At 42.6% G+C, this 15,996-nt stretch overlaps 1 protein-coding gene across 1 annotated transcript in view; it reads right to left on the minus strand.

Moving 5' to 3' along the window:
- Positions 1 to 15,996, minus strand: part of TRPC5 (transient receptor potential cation channel, subfamily C, member 5) — a gene marked incomplete at its 5' end in the record, with an annotated part of 43,425 nt that overhangs the window by 9,416 nt on the left and 18,013 nt on the right. Inside the window, 2 exons of the mRNA XM_010189153.1 lie at positions 8,590 to 8,785; positions 12,745 to 13,067. Of these exons, the coding sequence (XP_010187455.1) occupies positions 8,590 to 8,785; positions 12,745 to 13,067 (519 nt within the window). The remainder of the gene's footprint in view (positions 1 to 8,589; positions 8,786 to 12,744; positions 13,068 to 15,996) is intronic.

Below are 15,996 nucleotides of genomic sequence, written 5' to 3' on the forward strand. Positions count from 1 at the left end.
AGAAAGAGGCTTTGTTCTCCTTGCCATCCCTTCTCTTTCCTTTATCACTCCCTGATAAGAGCCTCTTTTCATGCTGAAAGTCAGGGAGATAAAAAGCATCTGTGCTGATAATGTTAACTACCTCCAGCCAGGTCAAAATCAGGTAATTCACACATGAGGAATGGCGGGCTGAGAAGGTGTGTCTAGCCCAAAGTGCTTGAGTGTCTGTGAATCTGTTAGCACCATGGCAAAAAAGACCAAACAACTTCACCTCATTTCTATTTGCATTCTTTCCAGAACATTATATATATATATTTTTTTCTGCATAGCCAGTCAGCCTGGGATTTGAGTCTTCCAAGTAAGATGAAATGTCTTGAAATTTATTGCTGGACTGATGGAAGCCAGATACAAAGGAGACTCAGGTACTTCTTCATACCCCTCTTTATTTATTTCTTGTTTCTTTTTTTTTTTCCCCAAGAGAAATTAGTCCCAAGAAGAAAAACCCCACTTTGGATCTACATGTGAATTTCAGATGCCAGGATCCAGTCTGTGCCATTATAAGGATGTGATTTCACCTGTGAAATGTGATGTCAGCTGCAATAAAGGTATTTAAAGGTCTAACAGTTTATTTAACATGCTATTCAGTGCTATTTGTAACTTTTAGATCTGAACTCTGCTTATGAATAATCACAAAGCACATTTGATGTTCTTTGCCACTGACTCCTGGTCTGACCCTGGAGGAGAAGGACCTGGGGGTGTTGGTGGACAGTCGTCTTAACATGAGCCAGCACTGTGCCCACGTGGCCAGAAAAGCCAACGGCATCTTGGCCTGTATTAAAAACAGCGTGACCAGCAGGGCCAGGGAGGTGATCATCCCCCTGTACTCGGCACTGGTGAGGCCGCACCTCGAGTGCTGTGTTCAGTTCTGGGCCCCTCACTATAAGAAGGATGTTGAGATTCTGGAGCGTGTTCACAGAAGAGCCACAAGAATGGTGAGGGCTCTGGAGAACAAGCCTGATGAGGAGCGGCTGAGGGAACTGGGCTTGTTTAGCCTGGAGAAGAGAAGGCTGAGGGGAGACCTCATCACCACCTCCAACTGCCTCAAGGGAGGTTGTAGAGAGGTGGGTGCTGGTCTCTTCTCCCAGGTGATGGAGGACAGAACAAGGGGAAACTGCACCAAGCTGTGCCAAGGGAGGTTCAGGTTAGAGATAAGGAGGAAGTTCTTTACTGAGAGGGTCGTCAGAAGCTGGCACAGGCTGCCCAGGGAGGTGGTGGAGTCACCATCCCTGGATGTATTTACAGAGCGGGTAGACGAGGTACTTAAGGATATGGGTTAGGGGGCAGACAGGAACGGTTGGACGTGATGATCTCAGAGGTCTTTTCCAACCGAGCGATTCTGTGATTCTGTGTGACCCTGGGAGCCATTTTCATGTTTTGCTGCAGTTTCCCTGAATCAAAGATCTAAGCCTCCCTGTATCTCCTTAGGCTTTGCAACCTTTTAATGCTCATATATACACAGCCCTGATATCCCTTCTGTTTGTAACCAAAATCATAAAATTATCATTCCCAAACTTCCATAGTTAAGCAGTGAAACCACGTACGTGTATTCAGGTACCAAACACTTTAGTATCCTGCTGTTTTGTGACTGGTCATAAATTGCCTTTTCTGCTAGGATGAAATATCCTAGCTAAATATCCTGATCGTTTAAATACATCCTTGAGCCAAAAGAAAGGGAACCATTACAAACATACGAGATTGCTCGAGTCCCTAAGTGAATCTTGGGCTGTGCAGATAGCATTGATTGAGGAGATGAAAACTCTTGTTTCTTCCCCCAATTCTGAGAGCAGGGCCTGCAGCTCAGGAGCTGCAGGGACAGAACTGGAGAACGAAAATGCAGACGAGAGGCACAGCATCCAGGTTATTAGACATCCTCTTGTTTAATTGGAGTTGTATGTATCAGGTACCACCTACACAATCAGCATCAACTTATTCACTAGATTGCAGTGTGTTGAAAAGGAAACCCGTGAAGTGCTGGCATGTAAAAAGTCACATTTCAGTGGACTCTTAATACAGGTGTTCTCGTTGCTCAAGATCAGGTGAAAGCTCTTGCCAGATAAATCCCTTTTATTTTTCCACTGCTTTTCCCTCAGTAATATTTTTGCTTTATCTTTCACTTTTCCTCTTTTCTTCTGCCTTTTTAATGAAAGTCCTCTCAATGCAGAAGCACAAGATAATGCTAATTGAGCTTGTCAGGCCTAAATAAAAGATGGGATAATGCAGGGGGCTGCAACCTATGTGGTTCCATCTGGATACTTCAACTCCTATCATGTAGCAAGAGCAAACCTTGCTGCTCTGCTTTGCACATAATGGGCAGAGAATTATTGACCTGTCATGCAGGGCACTGCTGTGTTAACTACACCAAAGAAAACAGAACCCCACACATACAAATGCCAGCAAATTCTCTGCAAGATCTTAAATCGGCCAGTGGTCATCTACAGATTGCAAGTTCATCTTGTTTTTTACTTGAATGTAATGTTTCTGCTCCTCTGAATAAGCCCCGGAGGGGTCTGGCCATGGTGGTACACCAGGTCAGATAAACATCAGGGTGTTCAAAGATTAAAAACAACAGAAAGGATTATCCTTCTGATCCTGCTGACAATACTGGTGTGAGCAGGGGCTTGCAGGATGGGGACCTGGATGAACCATTAGCTTTGTCTGGTCTAACAGCAGAAGAAAGACACAGCATATGAAGCCAGAGCACATTTGAGTGCTTCCATTTAGAGGCTCTGCAAACACCAGATGAATATTAACAACTTGATTCAAGTCCATGGGTTAGATGTAATTAGGCTAAAGCCAGCAAAAAGACAAACAGTTCTACACCTTCAAATGAATACTTTTGCTTGCTAACAAAAAGCAATTAAGCTGCCTGCCAGTCTAGAGCAAGGCTCCGGGGCTCATTTCACACACAGGCCTCTCGCTGTATGGTAGCATCATGGCAAACCACTTCCACAGCGTATTTCCCTTCGCTTTCAAATAAAAATCTGCAGGGAGTCGCTCCCATCCAGTCACGAGCTCCAGAGAGAGCACCCAGCCTTGGGAATGAATCTCTCTCCTCTAAATATGTGCTCCAGCCACCCAGGAGGGCACTGGTCCCGCATTTCTTCACGTCTCACACTCTGTGGGGAGATGTATCAGAAACCTTCCCGTCCAAATGTCACAAAATGGCACCAAGTAAGTTCAGGAGGATTTGCGATTTAAACTAATTATTACTGAGGATATGGATGAGTTTTTGGGAGCACAATAATTGAGATTTGGGTAATTGCAGTTGCATTAGAGAATGAAGAAAAGACTTGAGCGTGTTACCTGCACCCAGAGCACAGGGTCTGCAGTGGGCAGTGACCAGCAGGTGTGTGTTGGTCAGCTGGAGCCCTGGGGGCCACAAAAAGGGGACAAACAGCGATATTTCATTCAGCCGGCAAACCAAAAGAGCCATTTAATACCCCTCCTACAGCCTACTTGTTTTGCTACACCATAAAAAGCTTCAAGAGACATTAATCCCAGCTCATATTGGCAACAAGAATATAACAAGGACATAATTTCATTTCCTGCTGTATGACAAAGTTAAAAAAAACCCCACATCTCAATTTGTCCTTTGAAATTCAAATTAATGGTTCTTGTGAGATGAACACTTCCTGATGCTTTATGATAACTTGGATATGAGTCCAGGCTTTGGAGCTGGCCTTACCTCTACATAATTTCATTTCCTGCTGTATGACAAAGTTAAAAAAACCCCCACATCTCAATTTCTCCTTTGAAATTCAAATTTAATGGTTCTTGTGAGATGAACACTTCCTGATGCTTTATGATAACTTGGATATGAGTCCAGGCTTTGGAGCTGGCCTTACCCCTACAGGGGGACATTCTACCACCCCAAAACTTGCTACACACAGGGACTGTCCTGCTGTGTATCTTTCTACAGGGGGACATTCTACCACCCCAAAACCTACTACACACAGGGACTGTCCTGCTGTGTATCTTGCAGTAAGTTTATTGATTTGTAAAATTCTTCCTTAGCAAAACGGCCAACTAATAACTGTGCGCATCATGCAGGCGGAGGAGGTGCAACGTTTTTTTGACAGTCCTGAGGGTCATCGATCACAGTGGGGAAGAGAATTTCTGCTGCTGTTGTGAATTAAACTGGGTAGCAATTGCTGCCATGGTGCTGAGGGAGTTCAGTCGGCGCAATAAACCAGAGGGATTCTTGTTCTTTGTAGATCAAGAAAAGTTTGATAGTGCTTCCTGGGGGAAATCTAAAGTCATCTTGGAAACAATGTAATAGGGAGCTGGAAAATCCTTATATTCCTCTGTGCTTTAATTTTTAAGCTCTCGACTCTTCAAAAATGGGAGAAAATTCCATGTACAACATCCCTACAGTCGAAATTTTCTGAAAGTGGTCACTTATTTTTAGCTGCACATACCAACTGTTTCTGTTTACTGTACAGCTTTTGTTTTGCTCTGCAGAATATTTATCATTTTCATTCTTGTCCTCCACAATATGTGCTAATTCACTCTATTTCATTCCATCATTTCAAACTGCACTCCAAGTTTGGTGTCCAATGCCCTAATTTCTCCAATCCAAACACTGGCAACTGTGTTTCAATTTGGTCATGCTACTCCAGAGATACACTTAAAAAAATTAAACGTCCAGCTGTCCTTTGCAGTGACAGCTGCCTGAGATGAACTAGCTTGAAATGACAGAGATACAAACCAACAGGAGGATACAAATTACAATATACAAACCACTTTTGTAACCTAATACACGCCGCTAGAGTGAAGCCGTTTTTTCAACATCACTATTTCCAACCACCGTGGTCATGGTTTAGCACACAGAATCGGATGAAGCCGTAACACCTTCACTGTCATGCACAGCAGTTAGAGGTAATTTTTCTCAGACCTGCTTTGGTGTGACGCTATCCCTGAGGTACTCGGCACTGTTGTACTTTCAGAAAACATCTGAAAGCTGCAAGTGCTTACACCTCTCCTTAATACTTCAGTGGGATGCCTAGCGCTGTGGTACTGTTGTGCACCACTTATCTCTCTCACTCACCTGGAATTCAGATTAGAGTTCACAGCGCTATGGTTTTCCTCCTGCGGATGGGCTTTAGTTGCCGTTCTTCCATTGATCCTGCACCCCGTGGCTCCTGTGGCTGCAGAGCAGAGCAGTTGGTGCAGTTCCAGTGACTAATTCCTGCATGGCTTCCCAGAATATCGCAGATGTGTCCATAAGGAACGTGCTTTCAGAAAATGCATGTACGTTGCTAATTCCCTGCAAAGCGTACCTGCACCTCAGAAGCCCTGGTAACACTTGCTCTTACTTTCTGCTACTTACAAATGATGGAGCCACCTGGCTTCTCTCAGATAAGTTCCTTTGCCCTTCCTCTTGTCATCATGACATACTCCTCTTCTGTTCATCAGGTGATGGTATTTCTGTCATGGCTGGGAGGGTGTTGGAATGAGAGACCCAGCAGTGCATAACATCCAGTTGCATTCTGGTCTGGTCTTCATATATTGAAACAGCACAAAGTGTATGGAAATTTTGGTGTGCATTTGGGTTTTGTTTGCTTTGTCGGTGAAACAGCATCTCCCATAACCAGCTCGACAGTGGTTTGGCAAAAGAGAAAAATGGGCTATATGAAAAAAGTCAGTATTGAAAGTGCTTCAGGGTATCCCTAGAAAAATTATTTATTGAAGTCTGAAATAGCTTAGTAAAAAAACAATGAAATTATGGCAGAAAAATTCTTCCTTCTGTGAGTCAGAAATCACTCCAAGCTGTGTGGAGGTTTTACCCTCTGCTTGCCTTGTATTCCACAGATGCCCTGTATTTTCAAGCCGTGTGCCTACAGTGGGTAATTAACTACCAAGGCCTAACCCCCATAGTGGGGAGACACAACAGAGGAAGGAAAAAGCCGCTTGGATTCTCCTTTCTCTAACATTACAGCAGAAGTTCAGGTGTATAAGAGACAATGGAGAAATGCTAACCTGAAGACTAACTGCTACAAATGCACTAACTTATATATCCCTGGAAAAAAAGGAGATGAGAAAGACTGTTTGCATTGCAGCAGTGGCACTGGCTTATTAACAAGTGGCATTAATTAAGATGTCCTGACTGCAGGGAAATCAAGAAGCAGAGATGCACTCTCATCCCTGATGTCTGGCTCATTTTATATCTCCACGAGATTTCCCACTGATGTGTTGGAGAAGAAGACCTCCACCCCGCTCCAAGAGCTTCGTGGTCCTTTCCCCTCCTCCCTTCTTGAATGCTGTCACTCCATGTGTATTCAATGTCATGGAAACACCAGGAGGAAGAAATGCCCAGTCTTAACCACCAGTTTACTGTGATTCAGAACTGGGTATAGGGCTGATTACAGGAGCTTTAAAAATGACCCACAGTTGTAAAGCTCAACATTTATTAATGAGTTGTTTTCTTCAGGGAAGAGAAGAATTGATGCTTGCCCTCAGAAGACACATGAAGAAAACTTGTCCCTCAGGGATGCTGTGAGCACGTGGAAATATTAGCTTCTGAAACCAAGCTGCATGCACTGCATGAGAAGAGGCTGGAGGTGACTGCCTCTCCCCTTCCCAGGAAATGTCACTGCTCTCAATGGCAATTGCAATCTGACAGCTTAAGTGACAAAGAAGTATCCTGTAGCATTTTCACTGTCATTCTTCTGAGTGGAGGGGTCAGGCTGCACACCAAATTGTGTGTTATTCCTTGGTTATCTGCGAGTTCAGTCCTTTACCCTCAGGTCTCTCACAAGCAAGACTTTCTGATGGAGCAATTCACTGTTCCCATCTGCTCCATACACAGAAACACTCACACAACAGCCCACTCGGGACAATTCACTGCAGTTAATTGTTATGATGGGTCCCTCTAAGTCATGTGGGATTGTTTGTAGTGTGTCACTGCATCACTCAAATTATTCAGGGAAAAGAATGACGTGAGGTTTGTATCCCAGTGAATGGCAAATACCGCTATTCTTATGCCAATCTTAGGTTTGGGCTTTGTGTCAGTGACAAGCCTATTTGGTGACAATAAAGGAAGTGGAATGGGAGAAAATGGCCCAAGAGAGTATCTTTGTTTTGTGCCTCTCATTCCAGTCCCCCTGGAATGTGAGGAGTAGCGCTGAACAAAGAGAAAGCTCTTACAGCATTGAAACAGACTGATAAAGCAGCGATGCCTTTGTGATAAGCTGCTTTTCTGTTCATTCGGAAGGTCAGTGGTCCAGTTTTACTCATAGTTTTTAATGTGATAAAGATCAGATGTGCAAAAGCATCCCCGATTTGACTGGGTCTGTGCTCAGTTGGACTAGACAACTAAATTTAGGAGCAACTTGAATCAGCAGGTGATCAACAGCAGTTGTGGGACTTGTTCAAGCAGCCAACTCCAAACTCTCCTCTGTGTGCTTTAGCCAGGAAGGGACCAGCCAGGGAGCTCACCCATGCACTTCCCCAGAGATCTGTCCAGGACTTTGGGAATGGAAATAGTAGCAGAGCTGATGCTGGTTCTTTTTTTCTGTTTTATCCTCTATCTTCTAAAATAAATCCAAAAGTCATCCAAAGCAGAGAAGGAAGTCTACCCTGCCTGTATTTCTGAGTGACTAGCTGAGGACAAAAATTACTTCCTAACTCCTGTTCCTGCTCACAGGTGATGTAACACTTCACCACCTCACTGTCTCACGTTAGTCATCAGAGCTGGCGAGTAAGTGCCCACTGGTTTATCTTAAATACTTGTGCACCCCAGATTTAGCTTCCTTCCACACTGTTTCTGTGTAGTTTACCTGAAGAGCCGTAAAACGCAGAGCCACGCTGCTTTAGTTTTCAATCTGTTGGCAAATTTAATCATCAATGGACAGATTGGCTTTTGAGTACACAAAATAAGATTACAACAGAGAGACCAGTTTTGAACATTCAAATGAAGACAAAGTTAAGTTTGAAACTGGCTCTGCAGCCATCTGGCAGCCCTGAGCTGCCTCAGCTCAGATCCATCCTGCACTGAGGTTACTCAGGAACCTGAGGTTGCTGAAATTGCGGGTCTGCAGAGTCAGCTGCCAGGAGGCTGGGTGTTACACATGGAAATTACCTAATTTCAGTGGGAAGACTGTAGAATAAGAAATTACAGGAGTGGGCTCCTGACACACAGTTTCAAATGAGAAAACAGTAATAGGAAAGGGGGGTGGGAAGTATTAAACACACCCTCCAAGTTAAAAACACATCAGGAAGTAGTGGGAATGCTTCCCTTTATATACCCTCTCTGCTACCAAGTAAATCAACTGCCTATGACAAGGTCATCAGGGAGGCTACTCTATAGGAGAAGACAAGGGCAGATCGCAGCTGATAAGCCTTTTCCAGCTAAGCAGCATTACAAACAGAGCAAAACCTCCTCCGCAAGCATGATTCAGGCTGGTGAGCAGAAATCCCAACTATCTGCTGTCAAAAACTGGGGGTAGCAGTCTCCAGCATCCCAGAAGATACACACTTGCTGTAAGCCAAACAGATGAGGCACATGCAGAAAAATAAAAGCAAAAAGAGAGCGAGCAAGATACAACTTACAGCAATGAGCTGGTAGGAGTTGTTCATCATGGCTATGAGCATGTTCAGCAGCACAACGAGGGAGATGACATTGTAGGTCCCAAACATAGTGGCCCCAACAAATTCTGTGAACTCATGTCTGGCTTTCACGTTGGTGACGTAGAGATTCAGCAGACCGAACACAGACCAGAAGAGTGACTGGAGGGTCTCAAAAAGTCTGCAAGTAAAACCAGATTTTTACTTGGCTACCTGACTCTGAGGAATGGAAAACAATGCCTGGTTCAGGTGGGGAACACATAGACATCAGGAAGGCAATCTGTGCTCCAGCAACAGTGACCCATTTGCCAATGCAGGTGTGAGCTGTGTCCCATCAACAACATTTGCTACCTGTCCCAGAGCCCTGGCCCCATCCTTGTGAGATGCAATGAGCCTGACTGCCCTGAAGAAACCTAAGGTTCCCTTTCCCACTCTATATACATCCAAAGAACAGCCACAATATATTCCCTCTAATTAAAATTGCTATGCTGTGATTTTGCTGTTATCTATAGATATAAACTCTCCTGTTTAATTAGTGCCTGCATCATTAACGTGTCTGCAGACTAAGTGTTCAGGGAACCCATCCCCAAGCACAGCATGACTGTAGTAGTTAAACAGCTCACAACGAGACACAGCGAAGGAGGAGATGTGAGAAATCATGTCCACTTGCACATTTTGCTCTAATATAGGCTGAGAGCTTGCAAATTTTTTGGCTGCAAGTGACCAAGGCCAGTGTGCTAAGACACCATCTGCATGCAATGAATGTCGCCGAAAATGCTGGTCACTACGGCTTGTTTGTGCAGCGGCTCCCACCCACCACTATGCAGTGCCCTCAGCAGCACAATTGGTGCCGCAACAATTGATCAGTAATGACTCAGATGAAAGAGTCATCACATTAATTCAGCTCGAGAGGTTTTCTTCTGATGAAGTCTTCCTTCCACAGATGAACTAGACCTGACCTCGTTGTGCTTTACAGCTGATGAGATCATCCCAGGTCTCTGTTGGCTTCAGCCAGAGACAACTGACCCTTTGCCATCACGGCAAATACATAATCAGCAATCTAAATAATTGCTCTATTTGGGCATCTTTGGTCTGGCTTTCCAAATTATGGCATTTATATAATAAAAATGACATTTATATGCCTGTTTAAGAGTTTCCATTTTGGCTTGAGGTCAGTAGATATTTTCAAATGCTCCTACTATAAAAAATCAATACAAATAATTCAGATACTTTACTTGATATACCTGTTCTTGATATGTCCTATACTTGCTATATACCTATCCTTGATATATCTGTTCTTCTGGCTTCTCTGGGCATCTGTTCCACATGTATCCTTGTGTTTTTAATCAGGACTTAGTTCCTTTGTATTTTGTGGACGTATCTTATGTTCTTCACTGGCTAAAATTATAAAGACTCTTTAAAGCTAAAATCCTTTCTCCCAAAAGTCAGGCTGTTTGTCAGATTTGTTAAATAATTGAGGTGGTAAAATAAGGATTAACCAAAGCATGCTAAGCATTTCTCTACTAAAAATGGTGGAGCACTAGCTATCTTTTAACTTATTTTAACTGTTAGCAGTAAAAGTACTGATGAGGCGTAGGCACAAGGGAGACAGAGGTTGCTGACAGCGTATATTTTGGATATTAAGCAAACAGACTTCCTCCACCTCTTCCTCTTCTTTGTTTCTCTCTTCTCCATCAGTTGCCAGAACCACAGCGATAATCATATTTTCAATTTGTCTGTCTAAGCAGTAGACACTCTGCTTTCTAAGAGATGAGGCGGCCAAAGCATAAAACCTTAAATTATTCATGACTTCACCTCATTGCTGTCACAAAGGAATATTACTTTTCCATGATCTGTGTTTGTGATGCAGAAAATTTCCTCACCAACAAAATATTAAACCCATCCTTTGGGAGTAATAGGAAATAATGCACCAGTAAATAGGTGTCACATTTTAAACAAGCTGTACAAACACGAGTGGCGTCCTGCTTTTCTTTCCCTTACAAAATTAGATCTTATTGTGTGACTGCCTGGAAATGCTGGTAGGAATCAAAGGGTACTGATTGAAAGCTTTTTACGGTGACTTGAATTCCCTCCAGCCATGCCTGCTCTCCCCAGCCCAACGATATAATTTTAGGTTTTGCCGGTTGCTCGTTCTTAGCCAGTCACCCATGCTGTGCCTCTGCTTGAGGGCCAAATGTCAGCTTGCACCGGGGGTGTTAATAACGACTATTTAAACTTTTAAGAACATGTTAAATAAATTTCTTAAGCAAGTCTCAAAACAAAAAGTAACTGCAGAGCATTCTGTCCCCTGCCAGGAGCCCTCAGTCCTAATGGATCCCCTCCCACTGTGATTCTGTTTTAAACAAACCTCTTCCACAAAGGCTGAGCCCCCTCAATTTCCTTTCTGTGCTCCATTCTCCTTGGCAGGGGGCTTAAACTGAATGTTGGGGTGGGAGAAATTGTGGTCTGTATTTAAGCTGATCTGCACACTTTCTGTTAAGTGGCTCAGTAGCATTTCTAGTTCCCAAGACATTACACCTCCTTACAGATTTGAGGATCTATTTTTCTTTTTTTCCTGCTATCTTTTTCTTTAGTGAAATCCTGCTGTTGTTTTCTCTACTACCCTGCTGACAGTGAAATCTGTAAAACAACTGGTGTGCAATGGAGATGGGTCCAAACCACACTGCAGAATATATCTGTTCACCTGAATACATCTGTTAACCGTAGCTCCAGGGAAAGGCAGGCTCTAGACCTGGACTTTGTGGGTTTGACCCTTACCAAGCTAGAAGTTGTCCCTTAACAAACATTGTGCTTGCCAAACGTTTCTCCCTCTGGCTGATGCATCAATATGGACAGAGATCAAGGAACAGTCTTTGTTATTTAATTCCTCTGCCCAACACATTTCTGGGGCATGCAAAGCAATTAAAACAGAAAAACACTGAAGTCTTTAATTCTGTTGTTCATTAGCACAGTGCAGTTCTATTCACTTCCTCCAGATATAGATGGGTTTAATGAGAAAATTAATCAAGCCGATGGTCTTCCTGCTCTGCAACGGAAGACACAGCACATCTCGTCTACCAGGTCATGATGCTCTGGTGAGGCTGGACCCTATCCCATGAAAATCCCCTGCACCTTTTAAGGAGGGAGCCAACAGAGCAATGTTGGAGCCTCTCTTCTTCCAACCCCATTATGTGGCCTCAGCCATCATCTGCTTCTGATAACAGCGCAAATATGTCACAAATCCTTTCTTAACCTCAATTCTTCAGCTGAGGCAGGGTGGAGAATTATTGGGCATTATGACAAGTTTTATTTAATTTAGCAGAAAGTGGTGGACAACAGTTTTGTTTTGCTTGTTTGCAGGGCGTAGGCCCTTTTCTAGACCATGCTTTATTTATTTCTCTTGCCATTGTGTTTTAAGTACTGTGCGAGCAGCAAGAACAATTGGGTGGGGGCTGATTATTATAATTATTTCCACTATTAGTAATTAAATACATCAGAAAGACAATTCATGTTATTTTTCAGCATGTGCTATCTCTTTCAGCCCTGCCAGCTGTCATCACAGCAATTTCCATGCCAACATCTCAGCAAAGTACCAGCATTTCCAGCAAAAAGGATTTTGCTGCGATTTCAGTCTCCCCCCAGTGCAAGGAAATCAGAGAAACCTGCAACATCATGTATGTATAAAAATGGCCTAGGTGAGATTGTTGTTGCTGTTCTATCACATGATTTATTAATACTTTTTTTTCATCGTTTTATCCTTGTTTTCTACATTTTGTTTAGCTTCCCCTCCTTCTCTCCAGAATCAGACAAAAGAATTATTACAGCAAAAAGATACCTGCTTTCTTAAGCATACTGAAATTGTATGTAGCCATAATAAAATTTGAGTTACGGGATCATGTAGAGAGGCTCTTTGGTCCAGAACTAAAACAACTGTCTCCACTTCCAGTCTTTCTGACAGCAAAGCTCAGCAGAATGTCTGCCTCAGTTAACTCACACCTTCCACAGCCAACCAGCTCACCTGATACTTGCAAATGAATAAATAAAGACATTTTCAGTGCAGTGACAGACTACAGGCAAAGGCAGGCAAGACAGGAGACAGTGGAAGTTGACCTTAAAAGCAGAAAGGAAAGGACGTCTTACGTGGAAAAGGCATTGTTCTGTTTCTCACATCGGATCCCCTTGCAGTTGTTGGGTTCCTCCGAGGCACTGGTCTCGTAATAAAAATAAAGCTGGTTCAGTCCATTGGCGAAAGCCAGAAGCACCAGACAGTAGATAAAAAGGAATTTAAGGATGTCTAGCAGCATGCGTCCCAGAGAAATCTGCAAGGGTCCCAGGTGTGAATTTGCTGTAAACAGGGATATGAGGCGCAAGGAGCTTAAAATGTTGGATATTGCAAAGAGGGCTTCTGCAATGAGAGTCGGGTGCCACATTTCCCACTCCTCCCTTGGACGAGAACCATTATACTGAAAGAAATAAGAAGGGTATAAAAGTGAATTATGTTGTAACTACAGTGAGGCAACTCAAAAAGTCACCCCTGCTAATACTTATTTATGCTTCACATGTAAATAGCAACCAGGTACTGGTGACACAAGTACTTATAAAACCTTAAGTCTCAGCTACTGTCAGACTAACATTCAGGATTCAGGATTGAAGCTGACTTGATCAAGGCAGAGATTTAGGTTTAATGATGCCTTCTTATGAACAATCCTTACTAGATTATGGCCCCTGATATGGATAGTTGTGGGACCAGCTTTTCTTTAGAGGCTTCTGGTATGTTGGCTGTTCTTAGCCTAAATTTAGAAAGCAGGACTTTTGAATTTTGAGTTCACCGTTTGTGGGTTCTTCAGGTCCATGGGTTCATACACAATCTCCTTCTCTTTCAACATTTAAAGGGGCTCAGACTGCCCGTTAGCACGTTTGGGTCGGAAATGTCGAATTACCTTTTATACTATTTCCTCCTAAATGACTGCACATTCAAAACACTGCACGTTCCAGGAAGAATGTGAGGGAGGGAAGAAGGAAAGCAATTAACTATTGAGCATAAAAAGTGGATGCTTTCCTTCCCCAGTAATCTCAAAAAAGTGCCAACAGTCCAAAGCTAAAATGCTTTCTTCATATTAATTTTCTTATTAGTTAATTTGTCATGGCAATTTTAGGAGACTTGCTAAAGCAGAGGTCATAATTACAGCCAAAACACTGGATAAATTTGAGTGCATCAATTATAACGTTAATTTGGTTCATAATGTAACTGTAAAAGCAGAAGCATTTTCTGAGCAAAGTGCAGCCAGATGCAAATACGTAACACAAAAGAGCTGTTGTACAAATTTAACTACTCTGGCATAACTACACTGGCATAGCAGAACAGAGTCAAAGACATTTTCACATCAAGGAATAACTTTCCTTTTAACATTTGTCTCTGCTCATTTAACATGTATTAAAAGGCAAAAATGTACTGAGAATAATGTAGCTAACGGTGCAGCTAGTGTGTTTCGGACTCCTACAATTATTTTTGTACCATTGAAAAGGAAATGCTATCAATATCATACCAACAGATGAGTTTGCAGGGACTTTCTATTTAAATCTGAAGGTCCAATATACAAGCTCACAATTTTTTCAAGGACACAGCTAAAAGGAAGTTGATATTTCAAGTGATTTCTCTGTATGAAGGGGCTCAGACACGATACAAAGGCATTTCAGCATGACCTCTGATCGCCTCTGACATTTCCAAACTGTTCTTTATTCCACGAACATCATGGCCTGAGCCAGTTAACTTGACTTGAAGATGGGTCTTAAAATGTTTACAAACAGGCAGACATGTTAACTTTTTGGCAGTATCCAGCAGTGAGGGCGGATGGTTGTGACCCAAAAGCCTCATGCCCTGCCCAGAGAGATTTGCACAGTGGTTTGCAATTCTCCACATGCTGGCTGGATGCAGCAGCCTGCAGGCTTTCTGCAAGGGTTTAGCATAGGCTGCATGGAAAGGGATGTGAAAAGGTCTTCTCTGTCTCATATCTATTTTTAAAGCAACTTGTTAGGGTCATATTTTGGCCCTTTATAAACTTATGGTATATCCTTTCTTGGAAAATAGTGGTCTCTTCAGAGCAGCCTAGCACATCATAGGTAATGGAGAAACGGAAGATTTCAGAGGTATCTAATGGAGCTGGGGATCTGGGAAGTCTGGAGTTGTTCAGGTTAGGATTCAGAAGGTGAAACACAGCAGAAATATAAACAGAATAATACAAATAAGTTATGTCAGGCAGTCACATTTACCCTTCCTCATTACAAGATAATTCAATGCCACAAGTGAAAACTGTTTGAGAAAGTCTTTTTACCCTATAATTAGCCAGAAGATTTCATTGATATTGAACAATATTAGGGTCAGGTCTTAGAACTAATCAAATCAAGAAAGAAAAAAGTCTCCACGTAAAAACAAGGATGGAAAACATTAGTGTCAGTATGCAATTTATTTTTCTGATATTTGGCAGAAAGCTGAATGTCTGTGTAATCCTTTGAGGTTTTAAGAAGTGTTAGAATATAGTATATTGGCATATATACCACCTTTTTCCAAGTCGAGGCTGTTCTATAAATAACAAAAGCCTTTACAAGTCATGTTGCAAAAGGTTTTGAAGCCATTATCAACGTTATAAATCCTCATGTTTCAGAGCATGCTGCAACCCCTAAGTGACAGAGGTCAGAAGGGAACTTCTGCGAGCCCGCTGTTTCAGAACTACTCCTATTTAAGATTTTATGCACCTCTCAGAATTGCCTGACATTGGTCCTCATCAGGAGACCTCAGATCAGGCAGGTTTAATCCAAGTGGGTCTGATCTCTACTCTAACAGCTATATTCCTGTATTCTTTTGTGTGCTGGCATACAGGTCTTTGTCGTTAGCCTAAGTTTGTGTGGCTCCTACAAAGTACATAAACAAAGCTGTACATCCTTTGTAGATGGAGTTTGGCGATGAGTTTAAATCTCAGTGTGTGGCTATAAATCTGTGGATGCACAGCTCTTCTGGTAGTTTGTGTATGAGAAAGAGAAAGCAAGATTGTTAACATCTTAAGATTTGTTGGTGAATCTTCCGATTTCCAGCATTTTTCTGTATTGCTCACAGTTTAAAGACCAATCTTTCAAGTCTCTAATTTCCTCACTGGTTCTAAATGTTGGGAGAAAAAAAAAGATGTAATCTGTTCCTGCTTTGATGCTGTTACAGAGCTGCCTCTTAGGAGCAGCAACTATCTTAAAGCTTTTCCCTTTGAAAAACCAACTCACTGCTATGCAGCCTTCTGGATTTTAAAAAGTCCCCATAGCAGGACTGCTTGCTAAAGGGTTTTTTATAAACCTTGCCATTTCGGAGTCAGTGAGCTTTGTGAAACTCTCTCCAGTTTTCCCCTC

The sequence above is a fragment of the Mesitornis unicolor genome, unplaced genomic scaffold, assembly GCF_000695765.1.
Source record: "Mesitornis unicolor isolate BGI_N332 unplaced genomic scaffold, ASM69576v1 scaffold11737, whole genome shotgun sequence".
In the NCBI taxonomy this organism is placed as follows: Eukaryota; Metazoa; Chordata; class Aves; order Mesitornithiformes; family Mesitornithidae; genus Mesitornis; species Mesitornis unicolor.